Raw genomic sequence first — 24279 nt, 5'->3', positions numbered from 1 at the left:
CCCCCCCCCCGTCCGTCTACATCATGTACATTTCTTTCTAACTCTTTTATTCCCAAGCAGACCCCATCGGCGTCAAGACAATATCATCAAAGACAGTCTTCTTGCCTCCATCGCTGGTGATCCTAATGTTCTTGGACTCCTGGTAGCGCGGGAACACCCTGACAGTCATGGCGGTTCCATCACCAACAAACACCTCGATGCTCGAGCGATCAATCAGGATATCCAGCGACAAACGGTTGTTAGCCGGCTTGGCAATGGTGGCCTCCCAAGTACCAGCCTGACCGTATCCAGCTTGCGTAGTGTCGATGGTCAACGACCGGTTGGCAAAGTTGTAAACAAGAGAAGTAGACTCGGCACTGGAAGCAAACAGCTCAATGGTGAAGGCGGGCGCATCGCTAGCGGCCAAGTCGACAGTAGCCTGCAGGCGCGCCGTGTCTGTGAATCCAACCTCGTAGGTTCCATAGACGTCCGTCTGACCGAGCGACTTGGCAGGGCCGCTCGCCAAGAGCGACACTTCCTCGACGGGCTTCTGGCCGAGCCCGCCGTCTTCGCGGATGAAGAGCTCGCGCATGATGGACTGCGTGCCGGCCCAGCCGTTGACCCTGCTAGGCCACTTGGTGGTGTTCCAGTTGTTGATCCACGTGACGGCCAGGTTGCGGCCGGCGTCGTCGACGAACCACTGCGTGGCGTAGCTGTCGGGGCCAGAGTCGAACAGACCCAGCTTCTCGGAAACAAAAGTGGTTCCGTTGAAGGAGCCGACTTCGTACCACCCCTTGAACCCCTTGTCTTGGCCGTAGAAGAGAACCCACTTGTCGTCGATGGGGAAGAAGTTGGGGCACTCCCACATGATACCCCGGCTGCCGTCGCCTTGGTGCAGCACGCCAACGTACTCCCATGAGAGAAGCTCGGATGAGGATGGGCCGGTGGACTTGTACAGCTGGACGTTGCCGGTGTGGCCGTCACCGGAACCGACGACCATCTTCCAGTTGTTGGCGGTGGGGTCCCAGAAGACCTTGGGGTCACGGAATCCGGCGGCAGAGTTGGGAGGCGCCTCGGCCACGATGGGGTTGCCGTTGTAGAGGTCGAAGTGGATGCCGTCGGTGCTCACGGCTGAGGAGACGACTTCGGGCACGGCGTGGGGGTGGTAGGTTACGTTGGTGGCGTCGGTGTAGATGAGTTGCAGAGCACCCGTGTCTTGGTTCTTGACGGCGCTGCCTGTGTAGCGCCCGCTGGTGTCCTGCGTGTTGTTGACATACGGCGGGGTCAGGGCAACTGGTAGGTCCCTCCAGTGTACGGCGTCAGTGCTCTCGGCGTGCGACCAGTACATGGGACCCCAAAGAGGGGCGACAGGGTTGAACTGGTTGAAGAGGTGGTATTTGCCGCCCCACTGGATCAGACCGGCAGGGTCGTTGATCCAGCCCTGGTAGGGAGTGTAGTGATATTGCGGACGGGTCGGGTCAACTGCGTAGCGGGAAGCGGCTGCGAGAGCGGTGAGGTTCTTGGTGGGCTGGTTGCTCTGTCCAAGGATGTTGAAGGTGTGTGAGCCGTCCTTGAGGGCGTGGCAGCCAGTTCGAACGTCGTCCAAGCTGATGTGGCCAGTGGTGCTGGTATCGACCACAACCATGTAGACGTTCTGGCCGGCGTAGGCACTGGTGTCCCAGACGATGCGGATGAGGGCCTCGTCGTTGGTTGCGGTCTGGCTGAACAGGAGAGTGCCGTCTTTCTCCAGGACAAGTCCCACGTAGAGATTGGCGGGATCATAGTTGCCGCCGATCAAGAAACTCATGACGGAGCTTGCCTTGAAGGTGCTGGAGCGGAGTGTCCCAGTGGCAGCTTCGCCATCTTGCAGATTTGTCGAGAGGAACTGCTTGCCAACTTGGTTGAACGGGCCGGTCCCTAGCTGCGAGGAGGCAGTTGTGGTGACAGAGGATTTGCCAAAGGCTGCTCCATTAACGACTGTCCAGCCCGACAGATCGCCAGTTTCGAAGCTGGGGTTCTTGGGGCCTGGGTATTGATTCCTTTGGCATTCTGCGGTACGAGGCAGTACGGAAGCCGTAGTACCATCAGGGAGGACCGAGGCTAATGAGAGCAAGCCGACAAGGGCGTTTTTATATGGTGTTGTTTTCGTCATGTTTGGAAAAATGGGCACAAGACTCTAGAAAGATGGGAGAAAGAAGCTGCTATGGAGAGAGGAAGTAAGACAGACGATCTTGATGAGGCGTTGAGCCTCACTTTAATAGAAGATTCTCCCCCGTGGGGAAGCTACAGAAAACGAGCTATGACGGATTCGATCCCAAGTCCGATCCCTATCCCCAACTTGTCTGTCAACCCACGTTGTGTGCGGCGTTGCCCGTCATGGGCTAACCCTCATGAGCCTGGCGCTGTCTCTCCTGATCGGGAAACCAAGTCACGACTAACATGGCTCGGCCAATGTTAGCGCGGATGCCGATTGGCTTGATTGCCCGGTGTCGGCCCGGGACAGCATCTTACCCCGAAGTCTCTCCGTCTCTTCCCCACACCGCTGAGTCCTCGCTTACTGTCAGCGATGCTGCGGTGCCTTTATCCATCAACGGTGAGTTCGAAGTACACTGGCCACTACTTGATGACCAAGGGACTTCATGTTGACGGGCCCTTCTGGTACGCTGTGGCCGTACCATGTGCAATACGAGCAAAAGGGGGAAAAGGGGGGCAAAACGGGGGAAAAAAAGAAAACAAATCAAAAAAATTCAAAAAACAAAACACCAACGTAACGACAAGCGATCATCACGAACAGCTGTCAAACTAACGAGTCTTGGGGTTCTTGGAGGCTCAGCCAAGGGACCGAACAAGCGCCGAAAAATCCACAAAGATCAGCTTGGTCAACGACGGTAAACGAAGCCGAAAGGTTGCGCTTCAAGTGAAGTGCAAAATGTTTCTCAAATTCCATTGCCGTGGTCCGCAGCTAGTCTTAGCGTGGTAAAATGCGGGCAGAAAGTGGAGGAAGGCGGGGCCCCAGAATGGGGTTGCGGGGATTTTGTTTCTCGAAGGGTGGCTGGAATGCTGACTTGTGCAACCAATGAGGTGTGATTCTGGGCTTGGTCCGTGCACGAATTCGAATATATCCAATCAACTTCAACAGAATGCAATACGTTGGATTGAGTGCCATGGCTGCAAATGACAAATGGCCAAGTTCACGTACTGACTGACCCTCAGTTGTGTCTGTGTGCGTGTGAAAACTCGGCGGGCATGGGCCAAATAGGGGCTTTAAGAGAATACGAACAAAAACTACTCTAACAATGACAATAAAATCAAGCATCGGTGTGCTTAACTTAGTGTGTATACCTTCACTTATGGCAGAGGCGAGAAGTCTGGACTTTGGCAGTGGTGTGGTCCGTCAGGGGGTGGTGGACATGTGACCACAAAACGCTTGCCCAGGGTGAGGACCCACTAACAGGCTTACCGTACAAAAGTGTACGCTACCAAACTACTGCCCTGGCAGTAGGCTTGCACAAGCCATCGGTGTTGTGTAATGTATACTACCTACGCAAGCCCAAAACGTGATGGGGTAGCATTCATCAAAAAGTCGGTTTGAGAGAAAAAGGAAGCTAACAATTCATGGGCGCCCCTGTTAAGGGACCAGTCTAATTGCCCGAAGATTCCGAATCCACGTGACCCTCAGAGCAAAGCTCCGTCCTCGGAACCGAACTGCCTCCACCACGAACTTTCCACTCTTCGGGAGTTGTGAATAGCCTCATATTCGTCCTCTCCTTACCTATATAACGTAACTTTCTCCCCAATGTCCATTCCTACCCGTTCATGCTTCTTCAACTCTTCAAGCTATGCCACCTTACATCTACTTCTTCATTTGCTGTTACTGGCGACCACTACGGCCTACCCCGATATTCCTATGATTAATATGCAGCCTCCTCTTCACCCCTTTTTGTTGACATGTTCAACTTCACAAGACCATGGTGTATGGCTACTGTGAACCACCTGCGGTCCGACCCATGCTGGTTGAGACTTTGAATGTGTAATGTCTCTGTTCGTCTCCCACACCCAGTCCCCAACCTCAAAATGTCTCTTGGGCTCTTCCTCATTCTCTCCTTCTTTTCTCCGCTCTTCCTCATTCTCTTATTTTCCCTCCGCTCTTCCTCCTTGACCTTGTAACAGGACCCCGAGCCTTGCAGCGAACTTGTACAAGACGGCGTAGAGGGACAGGAGGTAGGCAAGAGCGAGAATAAAAGCGACGGAAATGGGGATAGCTTCAAATAAATGAAAGTAGAGATTGGCTGCGTGTCCAAAATAAGTGGGAGATTGATCATGATGTGTTTGGCGGTCGGTGTCTTTTCTTTTTTGGCAGATGTGGCACTTCTTGGCGGAGCAGCCGCTGTCAAACAAAACAAAAGCCCCACAACGGGACAGCGAGCCGAGTCTCACTTCTATGACAGCAAATGGTGGAGACTAACATCCACTTTGGGATATAATTGACGTCACTGACGTCATATTCAATCGAGATCACCTCTGACAATTGTTCAGGAACAGCTTGAGGAAGGCATATAAGAAACCACTTGATTGCTCTTCATAACCTTTCTCTTGACAGATCAAAACACTTCAAACAATCCCAATCAAGCAAAATCACCAAAGCCAAAACGCCCAGCGCAGAAAACCCCTTCAAATCACCTCTTTTTCTCTCCCGTCTAAGCAGAAAACCACCATCAGTAAGTTTCCTCCTTCTCGAATACCCTCACATATCAAGTAAAACACACACTAATACCCACCCAGAAATGCCCAACGAGTCCAAGGCCGAGAAGATCGAGAGGGTCAAGGCCAACCTTCCCCTTCCCGAGGAGCCCCCCGTCGCCCCCGACTGGCAATCCGCCGACTCCCGCACCGTCGACGTCGGCAGCGGCCGCTTCTCTGGCGATGTTTCCAAGGGCGAGGGCGCCTCCGCTGGCCTCCGTGAGCCCGCGTCTACCGACACGACCAATGTCGACTTTTCCAAGGTTGGCAAGGACGAGGCGCAGTACGTTGGCAAGGGCCAGAAGGAGTCGTCTTCGTAAAGACATCAACACCAGAAAAAGGACTTTGATTTGAACATCATCAGCACCACCTCTGGGAGGAATAGAAGTTTATAGAAGAGCATTATGATGACGATGTGGCGGATGGACGGGGAAGAATCACTCTGGAAGGAATTCACGGACACCGGCGGATATTCATCATTGCACTACATGGCGTTTGTTGGGGATTTGAGAAATTTACGGTTACGAACGACGACATGACCTAGGATTAGGATAGAATTGGGTAACGACACGCCTCTGGAAACGGGGTGGTCTACCCGTTTGAATGCGAATGCATTTACACAAATATCTTTTCGTGTGCTAAGTATACTTGTGATCCCATCTTTACGTCGTGTCATCGTGATGAAAACCTCTATCTAGTACTACCTAGGACCAAACCCCGGCGGAAGAGGCGGCGGAACCATCATCCCCCTCCCTGCGCCCCCGCCCGGAGGAGCAAAAGGAAAGAAAGTCGGCGACCCACTACCGCTTCCTCTTCCCACCATGCCGGGAGGCGGAGCCCCTCCTCTTCCTCCTCCCGGGGGGCCGAAGCCGGGTGGAAGTGGAGGAGGTGCACCTGGGAACTGTGCTGGTGGTGGCGGTTGTGGTGGGAAGGGAAACGCGCCGGGCGGTGCAGGTGCTAGTGGTGGAGGCGCCGAACCACCACCTCCGCCACGTTCTTCCTCGTCGATACTATCTGGATGGTAATCATCTTCGCTGTGTTGATCCTCCTCGTGCTCGGAATGGGAGTGGTACGAATGATCATCGCCTGATTCATGCTCGGAATGTCGGTCGGATTCTCTGCCTGAATAACTACCGGTGGCACTCGCCGTTCGCGTTCCGTGGCCGCCAAACATTGCCGATCCTAGTGGTGGAAAAGGACCTGGAGGCCCTGAACCAGAGAATGGTGGAAATGGAGGTGGTGGCGGCATACCGGGCATCGGCGGCATCGGAGGCCGGAATCCTCCTGGCCCAGCTGCTGGAGGCGGTGGTGCGGGAGGAAAGAAATTGCTCGGTCGCGGCGGTCCTGGGCTTGACTTGCTACTACTGCTGCTCGCAGGAGAGCGTGAAGGACGACGGGATTCTTTTCTACTCCTCCTGCTTCCACCACTGCCACTACCACCGCTTCCACTCCCACTGGTACGGCTTCCCCGGCCGCTGCTCCGGCTGGAACGGCTCCTATCGCCACTGCTGTTGGATGTTGAAGAGAACCAATCGACGATACAAGCTGCAATGAGAACGAGGCAGAAGAGGAGGGGAATCAGTTGCGATGCGGTGTTGATTTTGTTGACTTCTGAGGTGACGCGGTTCCAGTGAATTGAGAGCTCGATGGCTACAAGGACGGCGGTGGCGATGAGGAGGTTAAAGAGGAGTTGGAGTTGATCCATGTTTGAGCTGTTAGAGGGCCTATTATGGTCAGCAAGGTTTGACGTTTATTTGAAGGAAAACAGGAGAAATAGTACCCATCTCTCTTCCTCTTTTTCATCCTTCTCTTCTTCTCTTCACTTCCACCATCACTCAAACTCCTCACTCCCATCACCATCCCAGCCACCAACACTATCAACACCACAGCTATATTGAACGCTCTGAACGCGACACTGCCCAAATCCACTTTGGCAAACAAGAACCCATACGGCTTCCCACAAAGTTTCTCATCTCTCCTTCTTACCAACCCAACTACCCCAGAGCACCAAAACCACAACTGAAACCCACACACCATCAGCAGGAGAATGAACTCCATGATAACCAGCAAATCACACCCCTCCCTCTCCTTCACTCCTTTATCCCTACTACTTTCCTTCCTCCTCTTCTTCCCACCTCTGCCCCTCCGCCTCTCCTTCTCCTCCCTCGTCCCAGTCCCAGAACCAGGACTCAAAAGACATCTCTTTACCCCCGCCAAAAATACTACTCCCAGCGTGATGTACGCTGTACCGCTAACTAGCAAAGTCGCAATGTATACCTCCACCGCTCCGAATCCAACCTTATCTGTATCTGTATCTGTGTCTGAACCGGGAGAAGAGGCTACCACTTTCATAGCGAGCCCGATGAACACGGCAGAACAGAGAATCGCGTGTGCGGCCCGTAATACGGTATAGGGCGCCGGAGAGCGGGTTCGAAGGAGCGTTGCGGGGATGAGACCGATCCAGAGGAGGTAGAAGGAGAGGCGGATGCCGAGGCCGGTTGTGGAGGGGAGGGAAGGAGAGTCAAGACAAGAGGAGGAAGGGGTAATTGACATTTTGATGTTGGTATGTAGAGGTAGAGGTACGGGTAGGTTATCGTGTGGTGAGTTGTGTCTAGACTAAACGCTTGAATCGAGGTTTTCACAATCTGAGAGATATCATCTTGGCTTTGAGATGTCGTCGGTTTGGTGGTTTGGTGCACGGTTGAGCAAGGTTGGGTTGCAAGTAGTCGTTTGAGAGTGTCTCTCCTCTGGTAAGGTGAGGTGAGGATGTAAAAGAGAATGTAAAAGTTGCCATGTACCCGAGGCCTCTTTCAGTTTTAGGGATTAATGAATTTGTCCACGGCCCCCGACACCGTCCACCAGATAATCCATGGATGTCAGTCTCTGATCCTACCAGGATAGCTTCTTCGTTCCTCATCATCAATCAGACTTCTGTGCCTACCTGCCTACATGTGCTCACGTCCAGTACATACATGTCTGATTGAGATAGATATCCTGGGCTCGTCGTCATCCCAATACCTTGCCCACATGCACGTAACGTACGAATGTCAAACTTCCATCTTCGATCCAGTCGGTCAGCGGCCTTTTCTGCTTCCTTTTACCTCCTCAACACCGCATCTGTGTGGTACCTAACTGCATACCTAGAAGCAGGTCTCATCTAAACCGGGCTTTCAATAACCCAGGTTAGTAACTTCCCAGCTATTCTAGGCGATTGTGAAGCGCATTCATACACAACTCTTATTCCCCTGCCTACCTCTAGAGTAAACTACTTCTACCCCAACAACCTTGTTAGGCCCAAACTAACCAACTAGCCCCCCACGACATTTCGGCTGGTCTCCGGCCGTGGACAATCAGTCCCACGACATCTTTCGAGCCCATGTCTCAGCCAGTTTCAAACATCGGCGTGCGCGCGGAATCTCACCTCAAGGCACCTTCGAACACTTCAACCTTCCATTCCGAGTCTGATGAGGCAAGTAGGTAGGTACCTAGGTAGGTAGCTCAACGGACAAAACCTTGTTCCTAATACACTCACCGGAATCTCTTCTGTTTAGGTAGGATCTAAGGCCCTTTCTGTGTCTGTGTACAGCACGCCGAGTGAGTACCTAGGTACCCATAAAGCCAAAGTCCAGAACAAGGTTCAGTAAGTTGTCCGGTCGACCTTATATTCAAGAAAGAACTGGAAAGCACCCCCCCTTAAAAAAAAAAGAAAAAAAGGGAAAAAAAAAAAAAAAGAAAGAAAAAGTTTGAACCAGAAAAACGACAAAGGGCAGCGCCAACCGGCGGTAGCGTACGCAGCCGAGACAGAACTGAAGAAAGACAACAGCACGTCGACGGAAGACAGCGAGGGTGGACCAGCGAGATGAGGAAGAGGTTACTTATTTCTGTTAGTTACGCCCGTAGGTACGGTAGGTAGTCTAGAATGTCTCTGCTCTGTACTGTACGTTGCCTTTTTTGGTTCAGGAAACTATCACAGAGAGAATAGTGATGGTGGAGGAAGGACAGAACAGATTTCTCTGCAGATACTACTTAGACTGGGGAGGGGCGTTTTCTTGGCACGTTAATCTCTTCGTTCACATACAACCAGAACCTACCTGCCTACCTACCTTAGAACAACGACGGGAACTCTAGAGAAAGTCCAGCGAGAATTGCCCCATGAAGTAACTGGATTCTGGCGAGGTTACAAAAGCAATGAATGCTCATGATAAGTCGCTCGCTCATTATGAATTCGGTTCCCTACTCTGCATACGGAGCTTTAATGTTCCTTCTGGACTTGGAAAGAAGATTCGGAACACAAAAAGCGGAGTTACGGAGTATAAACCAACAGGGAGGTGAATGAATAACCAGTAACACAAGAAGCGGGGTGAAGATCCTGAGGTAGAGTATCTGGCGTAACACAAAATCTATTCCGAAGGCTTGTCTCAGCCAGGAACGTTTGACCTCGTGTGACCATGGTGATACTATCCACCGGTAAGCTGTTCTAGGCGGTATGTAGGAAGAAAAACCAACCGGCGGTGGCGGGTTTCTAGTCAGGTATAAACTAGATGACTGACTCTAGCCAAGTGTAGTTCTCTGGCTTGGAAATCACTTCGACCCATCGAGCTAACAGATACTCACTCAGAAGAGAATGAAGAGGAACCGCTTGAAGGCGAGTGTCAGGCCGCTTGTCCACACCCGACAACCCCTGGGCTTGACAGAGGCTAACGCGGCAATGGTTCGATAATGACCAAAACAAAACGGAAACGAACAGTCGATCGAGCAAGTACCCATGAACCTAAACGGGGTGGTATCAATCTGATTCAAATATCATGCTTGTAAACAAAAGCGAATATAAAACAAGCCGCCATGCCGTGTGGGAATATTTGAGCAAAGAAAACAATAAAAAACAACATGCACCATGCCAAGTCAACTAGGTCTTCACCCGCTTGCTCTCCTGCCTCAGGCCTCTGTCAGGATCCTATAATAATCAACTCCTTTCTCGCCATCATGGTCCTGTCATCCCCGATGATACCAAACCCCTCCTCATCTTCCTTTTACTTCTTTTTCGTCCAAACGGCGAGCACATAAAGCCTTCCTACGCTCCTGCCTCTGCCTTCATAGTGTTCATCCTACGCGCCATGCTAAACCCAGTTCCCTTTCTTGTTTCCAGCGCCTTGGACCACCTCCTGGAGTCCTTGATGGGCTCCCCTTGCCCATCAAGCCCCAGCACCTCCATAAGCTCAGGAATCTCGACATGATCCCTCGTCGTCTTCATGCGGTGACACCATGTCACTTTTTTCTCCTCGCCTTCGTCTTCTTCGTTCTTGCCATCGATGCTGGCTTCCGACGGCCTGTGTCCTTGGCCGCCAAAGATCTTCTTGTCCTTCGTTATTGTCCCCTTGCTGTCGCTACCTAGACCGGTCTCTTTGTCGTCAGAGTCTGGTTCCAGCCTTGAGCCGGAACTGTCCCTCTTCCTCTCGGCAGCAGCAGCAGCAGCAGCCGCTTCATTGTTCTCCCTTGTTGCCCTTTCAAGTGTCCTTTCCATATCCTCCCATTGTACGGCGTTAACGGGACTCTGAATATCCACCGGTTCGAACAAGAACTCGCCGCCAATCTGCTTGAAGTCTCCCGCTTTGTTGGCCAGCCCCTTGGGGATCTGTTTGATGCCTGTGATGATCGAATCAAATGAAGATTTGATCAAGTGCTTGGTTACGTAGGCGGGCTTCTCGCCCAGCGCGAGGGTACGCACCATGCCGAGCTCCTGGTATAGCTTGCGGGTGGGATCGGCGTAGATGGGGAATGGGCAGTTGGTTGCTTGGGCGTACATGTCGATAAGCTGTGGGTTTCCGCAGCCAACAACGGCGATGAAGGTCGAGAGTGGAAGCCGGAGGAGGGCGTCGGGGGTTATGGAGGCAGAGAGGGTGCGAAGGTATTCTTGGCATTGCTAGTTCGCAGGAGCAAGTTAGATGATGTTTGTCGAACGGAGGAGGGGTCTAGAATGCAGGGCATGAACTTACACCACAGAAGAAGTGGCGGACAAAGATGATGAGGACTCGCCGGGCAACGTGCTTGCCAGTATAGAGACTCCGGAAGGTGTGCGACTTGCCGTCGCGATCGAGAACATGGTAGTTTTCGATCTTCTTTATGGTGGCCAAGCTTGGTAGGTCGTTGTTGCTGTCAACAAAGCCCTGAAAGTCCAGCGCGGCGACGGCATTGTCGCTTGTTGAAAAGCGAGGGCCGTCAATTGGCGAATTCGAAACCGATTTACGCGACGGGACAAAGCTTGGTTGTCGTGATGATGATTTCTGTGATGGTTCTACTGGTAGGCTAGGGTTCGCCTTCTCGGCGGTCGTTGGGCGCGATGAGTTCGTAGCGAACATGGGATTCGCAGGCGGTTGATCTGTTGAGACTGCCATGACTGATGTGGGCGATGAAGACGACGACAATGCTGATGTAGTGTTGTTGGTGGCGTCAAACACTCGTAATGCGTTCGAATATTTCTGTCGTTTACTAGCAAGATAGTTGTAGAGATCGTGCTAAAGAAGTCGTCTGTCTGAAGGGTTGAAGTTGGTTGGGAAGTTTCCCGAGTTTTTTAATATCGACCAGTGTCGATCGATACCTCTTTCCAGCAGGAATGAGAGTAAGTACGGGAGTAGTTCTAGGGGACCTGTTAGGGCGGCCGGTGCGGTAGTTGGGGGCAAAGAGACGTAAAGGGAACTGTGACGTCTGAGCACGTTTTCTTGAACCAAAAAAGCCGACGAAACAGGGAAACTCAACGAATGGGCTCAGCCACGGGATGGACGGGGGAAACAAGACCATCAAATATGGCTATGAATGGCAACAAGCAAAGCAGTCCCCAAATGGAAAGTGGGTATGAAGTCACTGCCAGCCATGTTTTAACGACGCCATCAACAACGAAGCGAACGCACTGCCCTGTCGCCATGCCCCGGGGACGCTGCCGATTTGCGTCCCCTGGAATTGCACAGGGATCCCCCAAACCCGCTAAGGAAATGGTGTTGATCTGTTCCAGCCCACATCAGCAGCTCCACACGTGTCACTGCCCCAAACTCATACCACTAGTGTAGTGTATGTATTCCCACCTAGCTGGTTGGTGAGCACCATGAATGTGCTTCCATCCTGGAGATAGGTCGGAAATGACAATTCGACACTCTTCCACGTTTCCCTTTCCATTCGAGTTGATCGAAACAAGAGGCACAGTCGTTAGGCGCGGACGAGAGAGTGCCCGAGGATTGAACAGCAACTGAAGTCCGCCCTCACCCCGCCCTAGGTACCCCGTACTAAGTCTACTGTACCCGTTTCGATATTTACGAAGTCGGGCTATCCCAGTGGGGTTCGGGGACTCGTCAATCACCGCTGCGGCACCTCGCTGGGTCGTCATTCTGTTTCTAGCAGCGTCTCGAGCCGCCAAGTCGTCAGCTCATCAATCGCCGCCGTGTTTCACCCATGTGTCGAATCGACCATCGACGACGACGGCTGCTACCTCTACCCACCGCGATGCTACCGACTACTTAACCGCGCGTCTCACTCAAAAGGGACTAAGGAAAGGATGGTGGTGGTAGTGTCGGTAGAGGTAGCATTGACCAGTGCGCACCTATTTTCTAGATTAGACATTACCACACTTATCAACCTCCAATGGAGGCATGTCAACACCGGATGATGGACACTCCGCAGTCCGTTACCATGGCAACAAAAATAGGCACTTTAAAAGGAGTGAACAAGCAGTGGGCAATCGACACGAGCATTCGTGAGTTGAGCAATACTGAAGACGTGAGGCTGGTTACATGAGTGTTATAACACCATGTCTGTTTACACATGGGTCTTGCTTCTAGCTTCTTGGTGTATTGAAGCAAACCAAAGGTCTTGAATGCTGTTGCTTGGCTCTCGGGGAAGATGCAAGGCAGCTTTATCGTTGGGCTGATCAACCCCTAATTGTTTGAATAGGTAGCTCCATATTCGCTTCCAACCCTTACAACCCTTACAACTCTCCGACTTCTGATGATCACCAGACGCCTGAACTAAGACTGCAGGCAGGCTGAACACATCCCAAGCCCCAAGCTAGTTCGATCGAACTCGGACATAATTCGAAGATGAACCTAATGTTTGCTCCAAAATCAAAGAAGCTGGGAATGAACGTCATGAAGAGAGATTGTCTGACATTGAGAGGGAAGGCGCGATCCAGAAGTACTCAAGGGAGGGGTTACGGTTGGGCGAAGGGCTCTTGGAACAAGAAGGCGTTCCTTCCTCGACTGAGAAGTACCCCTGGATCTCAAGATAAGATTGAACTTCTGCCTAAGGTAGGCAGGTATCAGCAATCCGGTGACTCAGGTCAGTCTTTAGTTCCTTCTCCATCAGGCTTCGAACCTTTACTTTTGCAAACATCACGAGGCAGTCGTTCGTTGTTAGTTTCACACAGAACCAGCTCTTTCCATCTCACGAGTGTCTAATGGGACTCAAGGTTATCAGTCACACCTGCTCACGGGAGTCCTTCCGGCCGCTTTCAGTAGCACGAGACGGATCAATGGCGGTGACAATGACGAAAGCTCAGTTTCACCATTCAGTTGCATGGGACAGATCGTGACTACCTCTACTTGTTGTACTGACAAAACTTGCGGGTGGATGTGTCACTGAGAAGCAATTCGTCCTGTTTGAGGCAGCAGGATGAAATGGACAGGGCAGTCGCTCAAGGAAACTTCTACATCAGGTGAACGGCCGTACTCGCAGCGGGACCGAGGTTCTGCCTGCCTCAACAGAGTCGCTTCCTCCTCGCTGTCATCATGATAGGAGGGTCAAGAAGGCATCTCGCTCAGAACGACGCCAACGTGACTCTTTTCCTGTGAGAGCTTGAGGGGTAACCCATCGCTCTTTCTCCGGGTAGTTCACGTCGTGATGTCTATGGAAGGTCACTCCGTGGGGGTAACTGTGGTTGCTGGCTGTTCCTAACGTTATAATAACCCCCCCATCAACTCTGCCCGGAACACGGCTCGGTTCCCAACACAATCCTGCTGCCCTTCTCCATCAACATCCCAATTCCCTACGTCTTGTCGCACACACTTTCAACTGTTCGTTCAAGATACACATCTCATTCCCTCAAACTTCCGATACCCCTATCCCTCTCAGTGTTTGCCCTTTCCCAGAAAGGCATCATCGGTCGCCATGGGTTCTATGTACCAAGTCCAGTCGAAGCTCCGTCAGGACCTTGGCCTCCACAAGGTTCAGGCTGTTCGCAAGCCCGGTCGTGAACTCAATGGCACCAAGGCATACGTCAGTGCAATGGCCCGCTACGGTTTCAATCCCACCGAGGAGTCCAGGTTCTTCCACTTGAAGAAGACCGATCTCACCAAAGAGTTCCAACGCCGCGGCTACACTCGTCACTGGGAGCAGCTGGTTAGGACACCCCAGGAACGTCCCGACGATCCTCAAACAGACAACGAGCCCATCCCTGCCGAGGATCAGCAGTACGACACTCAGTATCTCTGCGAGATTGGTATTGGCACTCCGCAACAGAAGGTCAAGCTTGACTTTGACACAGGATCCGCTGATCTTTGGGTGAGTACTCAACCCTACCCCTTTCTCTTCTGTCATGACACTGACCAATTTCTTTCAAGGTCCGCTGCACAGATTCATCCCTTCTTCATCACGCCGACAAGAAGTTCGACCCGAAGAAGTCGGATACCTTCCAGGAGAGCAAGACCGACCAGACCTGGAAGATCCAGTACGGCGATGGAAGCACCGCTTCGGGCACCGTCGGTACGGATGTCATTACTGTCGGTGGGCTTCAGATCAAGAACCAAGCCATCGAACTTGCCAAGAAGGTGTCCAGTGCCTTCTCCTCTGGCGAAGCTGACGGTCTTCTTGGACTTGCCTTCTCCACGATCAACACCATCGAGAGCGATGGCAAACCGGATCCACAGCCCACACCTGTCGAGAACATGATCAGCCAGGATGACATTCCCAAGGAGGCTGAGTTGTTCACGTCCGCCTTTTACAGTGCGCGTGATGACAAGTCAGAGGAGAAATCCTTCTACACCTTTGGCTGGGTCGATGAAGATCTCGTCAAAGCTTCCGGAAAAGATATCACATGGACACCCATCGACAACTCGGAGGGCTTTTGGAAGTTCCCCAGTGAGAGCGCTACAGTCGACGGCGAGAATGTTTCTGTGAGCGGAAACGCCGCAATTGCTGATACTGGTACCACACTGGCGCTCGTCTCGGACACGGTTTGCAAAGCGCTCTACGCAAAGATCCCCGGCTCAAAGTACAGCTACCGATACCAAGGTTACCTCATCCCGAGCACAATCACAGCTGATCAGCTCCCTCAGCTGAGTGTCGCAGTTGGTGGAGAGCAGTTTGTTATTCAGAAGGAGGATCTGTTGCTGGCACCGGCTGATGATGACCATTGGTACGGTGGTGTGCAGTCGAGGGGTACTATGCCTTTCGATATCTTGGGTGATACATTCCTCAAGTCCATATACGCTGTAAGTTCACGCATCTCCGACAGAGTGAAGATGTTACTAACACGATGAACAGATCTGGGACCAGGGCAACAACCGCTTTGGAGCTGTACCCAAGATTGAGGTGAACCAGCACACAGTGTTCCCTAATACCGAGTCTTCACCTGAGGCCAACTCACCTGAGCCCGCAGACAAGATTGGTGACGTCTCCCCGGTGGAGCAAGTCAAGGGAGCAGTGAAGAGTCTGAAGCTGCTGTAACTTGAGAGAGAGGTCGAAATGTTTGTGGTCTGCGGGACGCTCATTAGGAGGAAGAAGTCAGTTCTGTAGATGTCTTTAGTGTATCGCATATGGAAACAGTGGCTTCACTGTGGAGGAAGTGCGTTGCCTTGAGTTACCTGTAACTTTAGCGCACGCTGAAACATCCATTGTTACCGTCGAGGTCATTAGATACCCTAGTTACTCGTCCAAATCTCAACTCTCATGCTTGAAGATGATCATATCTGTGCGAGAAGGAGCAGATAAGTCCTCGGTTCTGCTTATGCTCTGCAAAATGGTTTACACTAACTGCCAGAAACTGAGACAGATCCGTAACCAATACCAAATAAGTTGGATGATGGAGAGGTGAGGAGGGTGAAGCAAACTTATGCCAAGCCCGTTACCGGTTACTCACCGTATAACCCTTTTCACGGCATGGTTAGTCAGAAGCTGACTATGACACAACGTTTAACTGTTCCTATTTTTCAAGTTCACCACATCTCCTCGAGCTGCAACAAATTCCAGCTACGACGACACTCATGGTTGATAGTCTTTTGGTCGCGCGTGACATTTGTGATCTTTGCAAGCCAGCGATGACGGGTCCAGAGAATGTGACAACCTTGTGTCTTATCCAGGTTGTTCGACACACGACTTCCGAAGCAAGAAAGAAGCAGGAGAGGGTCAAAGCTGAGCAGGGTAAAGTCGTTTGCTCCTCGCTGAAGTCCGCCAGAAACGCCAGGATCACCGCCAACGGGTCCTATATGTGGATGCGTGGCACCTATACAAGACACGAACGACAGCCATGTGATTCTTATCTGATTTCTTAGTTATATATCTCAACCCCAAGGCCAAGAAAACTGTTGTGAAGAGAATAGTAAAATAAATCATATCATGTCAGGCTCCGCGTCAGGATCAGGGTATATACATACATAAACCTTACGAGCAAATATTCCTTCATGATTCAGACCAAGTTACGACGTGAGATGCTGCAGGTATCCTTTATATACTAAAAGCTGATTTAATATCGCGAACTTAGGAGTCCGAGTGTTAATCACGGGTCGGTGCATGGGTACTGTATGTGATAGGTGTGGACAGGTAGGTAGTCCTGGAAAGTGAATTCAGATACACGATGTGGTGGTGGTATAGGTTGGACTTCAAGTTAGACTGCGTCTGTTCTTTTATGGATCTCGTACATAAAGCCTCATACGACCTTTTTTTTATACCCCATAAATGCTACGAACTGATTCACTATGGTAACTGTCCAGAGTTGATTTCGCCTTGGGGGGATCTCCAATTGAGTTTAGTTGGGTTGAGTGGAGTTGAGTTTGGTAAAGGGAGTTGAGTGACTGTGAGCGGCGCTGTACAATGATTGTACGACACTGAACAAACGCAGCCTTAGTACCAGGACGTAGGTAAAGGGGTCCTCTTCCATAGTGTTTGGCATTGGAGACGGGGTCTGGAAGTGCCTCTGTATAATATAATGCGTGCGGAGCAAGATGGGGTAAGTAGGTGAAGCATCCTCTGAGGTAGAGATCCCAAGCTTGGTCGTTGTGTGTTAGGGACGGATGAGTACAGCGCAGGGCAAGGTATGAAGCAGTGGTGTTACAGTAAAGACCCTACCTAATAAATGCAAGTCCACCTAAGGGTACTTGGTAAGATGTAAGTGTCCTGGCAGTCCGGATTCAACAATCTGTATGTGAGTGTGACCCTAGTGAATGTCAAATGCCTAGCCTTTACTTTACAGAACGAGCAAAGAAGTGACGGATCAGTCCTGTCTCGTGATGAGAGGTCCGAGTGATCGCGGCCCAGATGGAGATGGCTTTGATGACCTTGTCTGGGACCCTGTGGGACACATACATACGTAGCTCTGACCTTTCACTTGACGTCGACAAGCTCTTGGTGTGGGCTTGGTGCTGGGAAGAACCTGGGTTCCGTGAGCTCTTTTTTCTGGTGTGGTGAGAGCTTAGGTTAAGGTTGGGAAGCTGGTATGTACACATGATAATCACATCGACACGGTAGATGAGAGAGGTATCTGCCGTACTGCCCCGCTGCCCAAGGACATGAACAATCGACGGGAGGGAGGGGAAGCCCCACGCATCTTTACTGGTACTGTTGTACGACTCGACGTTCACTGGAGACTATGTAAGATGCCCAATGTAGGTATGCAAGAGGCAGCGATAACAGAATGCAACGATAAGAGCAGAAGGAGAAGAACTCCGGAAAGAAAGAGCATGACCATGGGCCATGGCGAGACACGGTTCCTCGTCTCGGGAAGCGATCCCGAAAGTCCATTGATTGGCCACGTTTCTTGACGAAGGATGATTGGTCTTGCTTCGTTTTTCTGCAACGACTTGTCGTGCATCATCGTGCCTTTTTGTTGGCATGCGTCTGTCGTGCTTGGGCTCTCTGCTCAGTCAGATGCATCCATTACTGATGAGATGAGTCAGGGTGTTGAGAGGTGATGCTGTCCAGTTATGGTCCAGTTGAGTGGTGACTCTAAGCGAGAAAGTGAACGGAAGGCAATATCACGGGTTTTCAGACGGTCATGGCCAGTTGTTGATGAACTGACACAACGGACGCCATAGAGGAGGACGGGAGAGCATCGAGAGGTCAGTTGTGGAGTTGTAAGGGGGCGAGTGCACGAGTCATCGTGTGGCCTTAGCTCCACGGAAGCTGCCAGAGCTGGGGGGACTTATCGATGTGGATCACAGTCCAGTGAGCAACCGAGTGAGGCCCGGGCCGGCAAACGGGCTGAAGTGTGTCAGATCAACGGGCAGCGAACTGGTCTCAAACGGGATAATTTTGACAATCAACCACTCCTTGATTGTCCTTCGTCTTCAAAGCAGCTTTAAATATCTTATTCGGAAGACAAACATACATCAAATCCTTTTAAACATGGTTGGCATCACCTCTTAACCTCAGCTCCCCTCGAGGTTGACGAGCCCAGAAGCGGGCGGCAAGACCCACCTCAGAGCGTCAGGTTCCGTGTCCGCAGGCTTTCCCATCCCCGCGCCTTCGATTCCAGGCCGGGCTTCCTTGGGCGGTGTCTGGCAACCTAGCTTCCAGGCGGCCAGGCCCCAACCTATCTCCATTCCACTTCCACCTCACTTTGGCTGCCCGCGATTCTGCCCAGGGTTTCCGCCCAGTATTGCTCCTACCGCCTGCCCGCCACGCTACGTAGGTAGAGGAGGTGCTCTTCGTAAACTTCACAAGTTCACACCTGCTTTGGGCTTGCTGCGTAATTCCGATTCTTTCTATCGTCCATCCTTTCAGTTTGGTTACTATTTTTCTCAGTCCTCGACATCAAGTCAACTTTTCAAGTTTCCCATCCCCAGTTGTCCGCCCACGTCTTCCGACTGTAACCTCTGTTCAGCTTGCTTCTTTCCCCTGCCCAGCCAACATTCCTGGCCGGCTTTGTTTCTGACCCCCGACCCTTTTTTTCTCTCTAATATTCTTACCCCAAACCAAACAAAACCCGCCCGCCGAGGGATCCAAGGTTGTTGCCATCCCTCCCTGCGAGCTTCGGACTCGACTTTGGACGACAGCCGTCACAGACCTCCCCACATCTTTCTGCACCGCAGGGCGGTTACGGACACACAAGATCCCAACCCGTTCTTTTGACATCTTCTCCCGAGGAGAGGACCAACCACACCACCACGCTAGAAATTGTCCATCCGACTGGGCCTCCCTGTCCTGACGTCGTCTGGTCCACCACGGCAACGCATGAGTTTGCCGATCACCGATAACATTACCACCGTCGAAGCTTCCTGCCCCCCTTCCATCGGCTGAACAGCCCCGACGCGATTATCCATATATCCTTTCTCTCCCTACCTCGATCACCTCCACATAGAAACAATGGCTTCCGCCGCGCCCAGACGCAGAAAGGTCATCGGTCAGCGTCGCAGGGTTGAGGACGAGGGTGAAGAGGAGGGCCCTGACACCTTGGACCTCGACGACGACTCGGTCACAGAAGCCTCCATCGCAAGCGACGACCACGACCTCGCTGATAACGACAGCGACACTAGCAATGTCGACGAGGTCTCTCCCTCCTCCCCCAAACTTCACAAGCATGTCGGCAATGGCGCCGCGAAAGCTGGAACCAGGCGCCGCGCAAGCGACACGGCTGTCGCCAAGTCTGGCGAGAAGCCCACCGTGACGGATACGGAAATCATGCTACATGGACTATCACTGGCCGACAAGGATGGCGAGGTTGAGGAAGTCGATTTTGATAAAGTTCAGCATCATGAGAAAGGCCCTGCTGCTAAGGACCCCGCGGCGCCTGTTGTCGTGAGCTCCAACTCTGTCGCAAAGCAGTCGCGCGTCCTCCCACACGAACAGAAACGGCGCTCGGAACATGAAGAATACCGGCGGAAGAGGGACGAAGACCCAACCTTTGTGCCCAACCGGGGTGCTTTCTTTTTACACGATCATCGTCATGCTGGACCGGCCGCGAACGGCTTCCGCCCATTTACTCGACCGGGCCGTGGAAGAGGTGGTGGACGAGGTGGTGGGCTTGTGGGCCCATTCACTTCTGTAAAGTAAGCTGGCCAAGATTCTATTGCATATCTGTTGGTTCTCGCATATACTGACCGCTGCTGCAGCCCACCTAGTAACCCCTCCGATCCCACGACGAGCGGGCCTTGGGCTCACGATATGCACGAAGAGGTCGCCGGCCCTCGCCCTCAACGACAGCAGCCACCCAGATACATGCCTGACGATGAAGGTCCTCCGAATGGAAACGGTGTCATACACAACGCGCCACTGAGCAACACCCATATCAACCGGGCCATGTCCTGCGTTAAGCCCCTTGGCAACGTGACCGTCCGCGTCTTCATCCCCAACATCAGCCTTGGGCCTAAAAGCTTCCCTAGCATACCCTTGAAACAGTACACGAAGCTTCCCGATCATCGTCCGCCTCTACGAAGGGATAAGCCCGTCAGGATCTCCATACCATACCACAATTTCCCTGTGATGCCTCGCTATATCTTCCCGGCTAGCGATAGATCATTCATCTTCATCCCGCGCGCTTTGCGCCCGAACAACCAGCGCGGTCGCGGCAAGGGCCCGCGTTCTGCCTATGGTTCCATTGGGGGCTTCTCTCGCAGGACTAGTGTGTTTGGAGGAAGCTTCTACGGCAGCGCCTATTCACCTAGCATTGCTATGAGTCGACGATCATCGATTGGCAGAGACTTTATGATGTCGCCGACGGGCTCTGTAATCTCCCGGCCGCCTCTTCCTGTTGACGCCAACAGACCCGTTGTCCGTCTGCCACCGCACGCACAACAGCAGCCAACGATGGTCGCAACCCAAAATATGCCCATGATGGAGCCGTCCATCAACAACATCCCACAGCCGCAACTCCATCCTCTCCCACAAAAGCCTGCTTTCCAGGACAGCACTGGCACTGCTATCCCCATGCATCAACCGCGTCCCCAGAAGTCTGTGTCGGTTGAGAACATCGAGACGCCAGCGCACCCAACGGCTGCTGCACCTCCAGCTTATCAACAAGCTTTCCATCAGCAAGTTCCTCCTCAATTGGAATCGCATGCTCGCAACCCATCATACCAGTCCCAGGTTTCGACGACTCCACTTTCACAGATTCCCGAGCGAGCTATCCATGCCGCTCCATTCCAGCCCAACACTTTCTCACAGCCCGGTTTCTACGCTCAGCCGGTGCAGATGATGCCTCCTCAGCAGGGATACTATTATCCTCAGGGAATGGGCACCGATATGCAGCCGAATGCAGCGGCGCCCGCTTTTATTCCTGGAGGGGTTCCGATGCCTCAGCCTATGGGATACACAACATCTGGGCCAGTTGACCCAGTAGCGGCCGCGAATGCTCAGGCCAGTGGGCAAAACGGTGCCTCGCAAGGTCCTGTCGCCCAAGAAATCAACGGTATGGTGTACTATTATGATCCAAACACGCTTCCTGCCATGGTTACATACCCCCAGTATCCAGCTGCAGCGCCGGCCTATGGAGGTCCTGGCGTGGTTGGGATGGGAGGCATGATGGCTCCCGGGCCAGATGCATTCTACTATCAACCGCCGCAGCCGGGAATGGTTTACTACGCTCAATAGGACGCGGCATGGTGGCCTGATGGTAGCTGATCGGGTTGACAAGTGGATGGCTGGGATATCTGGGAAGGGCTGCTCGAATACCTGTCTGCTCATGGATGATCGAATGCTTCCGAAAAGGAGAGGTTTCAGGCAACTGCGTTGCCGTTTGAGAAACCACAGACGAATCCTGTGGATGGACATGGGAGATGACGACCAGTAATGGAGCACAGCATCACACATTCAGTGTTGAGTCTGTCCTGAGCGTTGAAGGGTGCAGAATCTCCATCATTATCCCAAGCAATCCAACCACCTAACGTACCTACCTATTGCTTCCATTAATGCACGACTACGTTCGTCTTCCCTACAACCTCTTTGAGTTATTGATGAATCCGACGATCAGGTGTATATTTTTCTTGTCCAGGTGGCCATGTATGTTTTCAGGTTTCTATAGCGGGTCGGTCAGGTGGTTTCGGCGGCGGCGGCAGAATTGTTTTGTTTCTTTACCCGTGTTGTGTTATATTGCAAGCGACTTGATGTTTGGTCGTGATGTTTCGATGTCCATCCTTCTGTACGACAATATCATTGCATCGCTGGCGACGGCCAATTTTCATGTTAGAGGTACATGCGGATGAGTCCTCTTTTCGCGTGCTTCGGTCAGCCTTTGCATGTGTTTTTGTTGGCATGTTTCATGCCTAAATGGTTTCAGACTCTCCCTGGAACTCTCTGCTACGATCGTAGGTGTTTAGATATGGCGTTCATCGAGCATGGCCTTCTCCTGAAGAGAGGTCTCTCCTCGTGAGCCGACCTGTACGATATTTGATGGTCTGCGTTATGTTATAGCGTGTATATAAACCACCTGACTTTAACACGATAAAGTATGGTACCGAGCGCCCATATTTCCGCTTTGATGGTGAAGATATGGAAACTACTGATATTGGGGGCATAGAGAACTGAAGGCGGAGGTGAATCAAGAAAGGGGCGGTGATTTATCAGGGTTAGGGTACATGGTGGAAAATCATCGCGTCACTATCGGTAAGTCTACTGCAACTTCCATTTCCAGGGCGTTCGGATCAACCCCACAATTTGCGTTCCTCCCCCCGAAATGACGGGCGATGGCTGTGCAAGAAGGATTGTGAAGATGTGTCCGTTTCAGATGTTGAAAAACAACAGAAAGATGCCATGTGACTCATGACTCAAGAGATGAAATACGAAAGATAACACGGTTGCTGGGGTTGTGAGTGTCTTTCGGTGTGTTAGTTCGGATTCTAGGCTTTCAAGGACGGACGCTGAGTTCGGGCCAGGATGGACATATGGTCGGGAACGCAACGTATACTTCCTTTTCACGAAGCTATAAAATCAAGGCGCTCCTCAATACTTGTCGTTGGGAAGAATTATCAAGTGTTGCTGAATCTTTTCAAGAATTCCATTCTATATTGCACCTTTTCAAGAACTCGCAGGTCACCTCTTCCAAGCGGCCTTTATCGGCCAGAAGAGCTCCATCGCGTAACTATTCGGTTACTGCGTCATAGCATCGACGGCGACAACAAGACAAGCACTCAACACAAAACGTCAGCAATACAACAGGAAAACCCTCGCTCAGGCAGATTCAAGATGAGCGACAAAAAGACGGGTATCACCGTTTTCTCTGGAGGTACATCGGCCTGAATTCAGCCATTAACTTCCCCAGACTTCTGCACGTTTTTTTTCTTTTTTTTTTCTACTTCATCGCCAATTCCCATTTGGAGAACCCTGCTGAGTGGACACTTGAGCTAACAACCACGGCAACAACCCAAAGGCACCGCTGCCAACAGTCTTGTTGATGTGTTCAACGGAATCATTGAAAAGAAGAATTGTCAACTCAACTACATCATCCCAATTAGTGACAATGGAGGAAGTTCGTCCGAGTTGATTAGGTTCATTGGAGGGCCAAGTGAGTGAGACCCTTTCTGTCAGTGTAGAACAAGGGCTAATAGCGCTACAGGTGTTGGTGATATCAGGAGTATGTCGTCAAACTCATACATGGCAGACGAGAACCCAAAGATGAACCTACTAACACAACCCAGGCCGTCTCGTCCGCCTGATCCCAAACCCCTCCAATAACCAAGAAAAAGCCGCCCTCAAAGCGCTCTTCGAGTACCGTCTCCCCGGTGATCCATCAAAAGCCCGTATAGAATGGCTCGACATCGTCGAAGCCCGCCACCTTCTCTGGGCCTACATCTCGTCTCCCAAACGAGAACTCATCCGGTCCATCCTCAACACCTTGAACCTCGAGATCGTCAAGCGAACCCGACCAACGTCCACCTTCAACTTCGCCGAAGCCTCCATCGGCAACATGTTCCTGACCGGCGCCCGCATCTTCTCCGGCTCCTTTGAGTCCGCCATTTACCTCCTCTCCATGATCTGCTCCATCCCGCCCAACGTCAGTGTCCTCCCTGCCATCAACTCCAACGTCACGCACCACATCTCCGCCGGCCTCGAAGACGGCACGACCATCGCGGGGCAGGTAGCCATCAGCCACCCGAGCGCGCCCACCGCTTTGCCAGACGACGTCAAGATCTCGCTGGCCACTCCCTCCTTCCCTCCCTTGTTACACGGGGGACACGGCCACGGCGCTCCTCCCTCCTCGGCAAACCTTCATCCCGCCGCCATGGCCATGGCTATGCATGACGGCGGCATCTTCAAGCTCCCTCCTCAGCATTTGACCGTCCCATCTACTGCTGGATCCTCCACCGCCGCCTCCGTAACCACGTCGTCCTTCTCAGCAACCACCACCCCAACCAGACCCACGTTCCCCTCTCT

General features: G+C 52.2%; 9 protein-coding genes across 9 annotated transcripts; 5 read left to right on the top strand and 4 right to left on the bottom strand.

Moving 5' to 3' along the window:
- Nucleotides 1-10: 10 nt before the first annotated feature.
- NEUTE1DRAFT_75213 (uncharacterized protein) lies at nt 11-2150 on the bottom strand (the record flags this gene model as incomplete). The annotated part of the gene is made up of 1 exon (XM_009849309.1): nt 11-2150. The coding sequence occupies one exon, from the start codon at nt 2129-2131 to the stop codon at nt 47-49; it is 2085 nt and encodes a 694-aa protein (XP_009847611.1).
- A 2445-nt stretch (nt 2151-4595) lies between these two features.
- Nucleotides 4596-5343, top strand: NEUTE1DRAFT_56523 (uncharacterized protein; the record flags this gene model as incomplete). The annotated part of the gene is made up of 2 exons (XM_009848929.1): nt 4596-4697; nt 4762-5343. One exon carries the CDS (start codon nt 4764-4766, stop codon nt 5037-5039), a length of 276 nt encoding a protein of 91 aa, XP_009847231.1.
- A 76-nt stretch (nt 5344-5419) lies between these two features.
- NEUTE1DRAFT_106941 (uncharacterized protein) lies at nt 5420-7272 on the bottom strand (the record flags this gene model as incomplete). The annotated part of the gene is made up of 2 exons (XM_009849308.1): nt 5420-6443; nt 6500-7272. 2 exons carry the CDS (start codon nt 7270-7272, stop codon nt 5420-5422), a joined length of 1797 nt encoding a protein of 598 aa, XP_009847610.1.
- A 2518-nt stretch (nt 7273-9790) lies between these two features.
- Nucleotides 9791-11075, bottom strand: NEUTE1DRAFT_35374 (uncharacterized protein; the record flags this gene model as incomplete). Its single annotated transcript, XM_009848801.1, has 2 exons — nt 9791-10639; nt 10713-11075. 2 exons carry the CDS (start codon nt 11073-11075, stop codon nt 9791-9793), a joined length of 1212 nt encoding a protein of 403 aa, XP_009847103.1.
- Nucleotides 11076-13869: 2794 nt separating this feature from the next.
- Nucleotides 13870-15529, top strand: NEUTE1DRAFT_119503 (uncharacterized protein; the record flags this gene model as incomplete). The annotated part of the gene is made up of 3 exons (XM_009849307.1): nt 13870-14262; nt 14322-15191; nt 15244-15529. The coding sequence occupies 3 exons, from the start codon at nt 13870-13872 to the stop codon at nt 15424-15426; spliced, it is 1446 nt and encodes a 481-aa protein (XP_009847609.1).
- Nucleotides 15530-18279: 2750 nt separating this feature from the next.
- NEUTE1DRAFT_115672 (uncharacterized protein) lies at nt 18280-18537 on the bottom strand (the record flags this gene model as incomplete). The annotated part of the gene is made up of 1 exon (XM_009849306.1): nt 18280-18537. One exon carries the CDS (start codon nt 18513-18515, stop codon nt 18342-18344), a length of 174 nt encoding a protein of 57 aa, XP_009847608.1.
- A 741-nt stretch (nt 18538-19278) lies between these two features.
- On the top strand, nt 19279-22092 carry NEUTE1DRAFT_119501 (uncharacterized protein; the record flags this gene model as incomplete). The annotated part of the gene is made up of 2 exons (XM_009849305.1): nt 19279-19961; nt 20025-22092. The coding sequence occupies 2 exons, from the start codon at nt 19279-19281 to the stop codon at nt 21499-21501; spliced, it is 2160 nt and encodes a 719-aa protein (XP_009847607.1).
- Nucleotides 22093-22102: 10 nt separating this feature from the next.
- Nucleotides 22103-22279, top strand: NEUTE1DRAFT_97473 (uncharacterized protein; the record flags this gene model as incomplete). Its single annotated transcript, XM_009849304.1, has 1 exon — nt 22103-22279. The coding sequence occupies one exon, from the start codon at nt 22103-22105 to the stop codon at nt 22277-22279; it is 177 nt and encodes a 58-aa protein (XP_009847606.1).
- Nucleotides 22280-23091: 812 nt separating this feature from the next.
- On the top strand, nt 23092-24267 carry NEUTE1DRAFT_134343 (uncharacterized protein; the record flags this gene model as incomplete). The annotated part of the gene is made up of 4 exons (XM_009849303.1): nt 23092-23131; nt 23276-23410; nt 23462-23479; nt 23544-24267. Coding segments are annotated over 4 exons (917 nt in total), but the record flags the coding sequence as incomplete, so codon positions are not given.
- Between the last annotated feature and the right edge of the window lie 12 nt (nt 24268-24279).

This window comes from Neurospora tetrasperma (genome assembly GCF_000213175.1).
Source record: "Neurospora tetrasperma FGSC 2508 unplaced genomic scaffold NEUTE1scaffold_1, whole genome shotgun sequence".
NCBI classification, from domain to species: domain Eukaryota; kingdom Fungi; phylum Ascomycota; class Sordariomycetes; order Sordariales; family Sordariaceae; genus Neurospora; species Neurospora tetrasperma.
The sequence above is the reverse complement of the archived record's forward strand: the minus strand, read 5'-3'. Positions and strand labels throughout refer to the sequence as shown.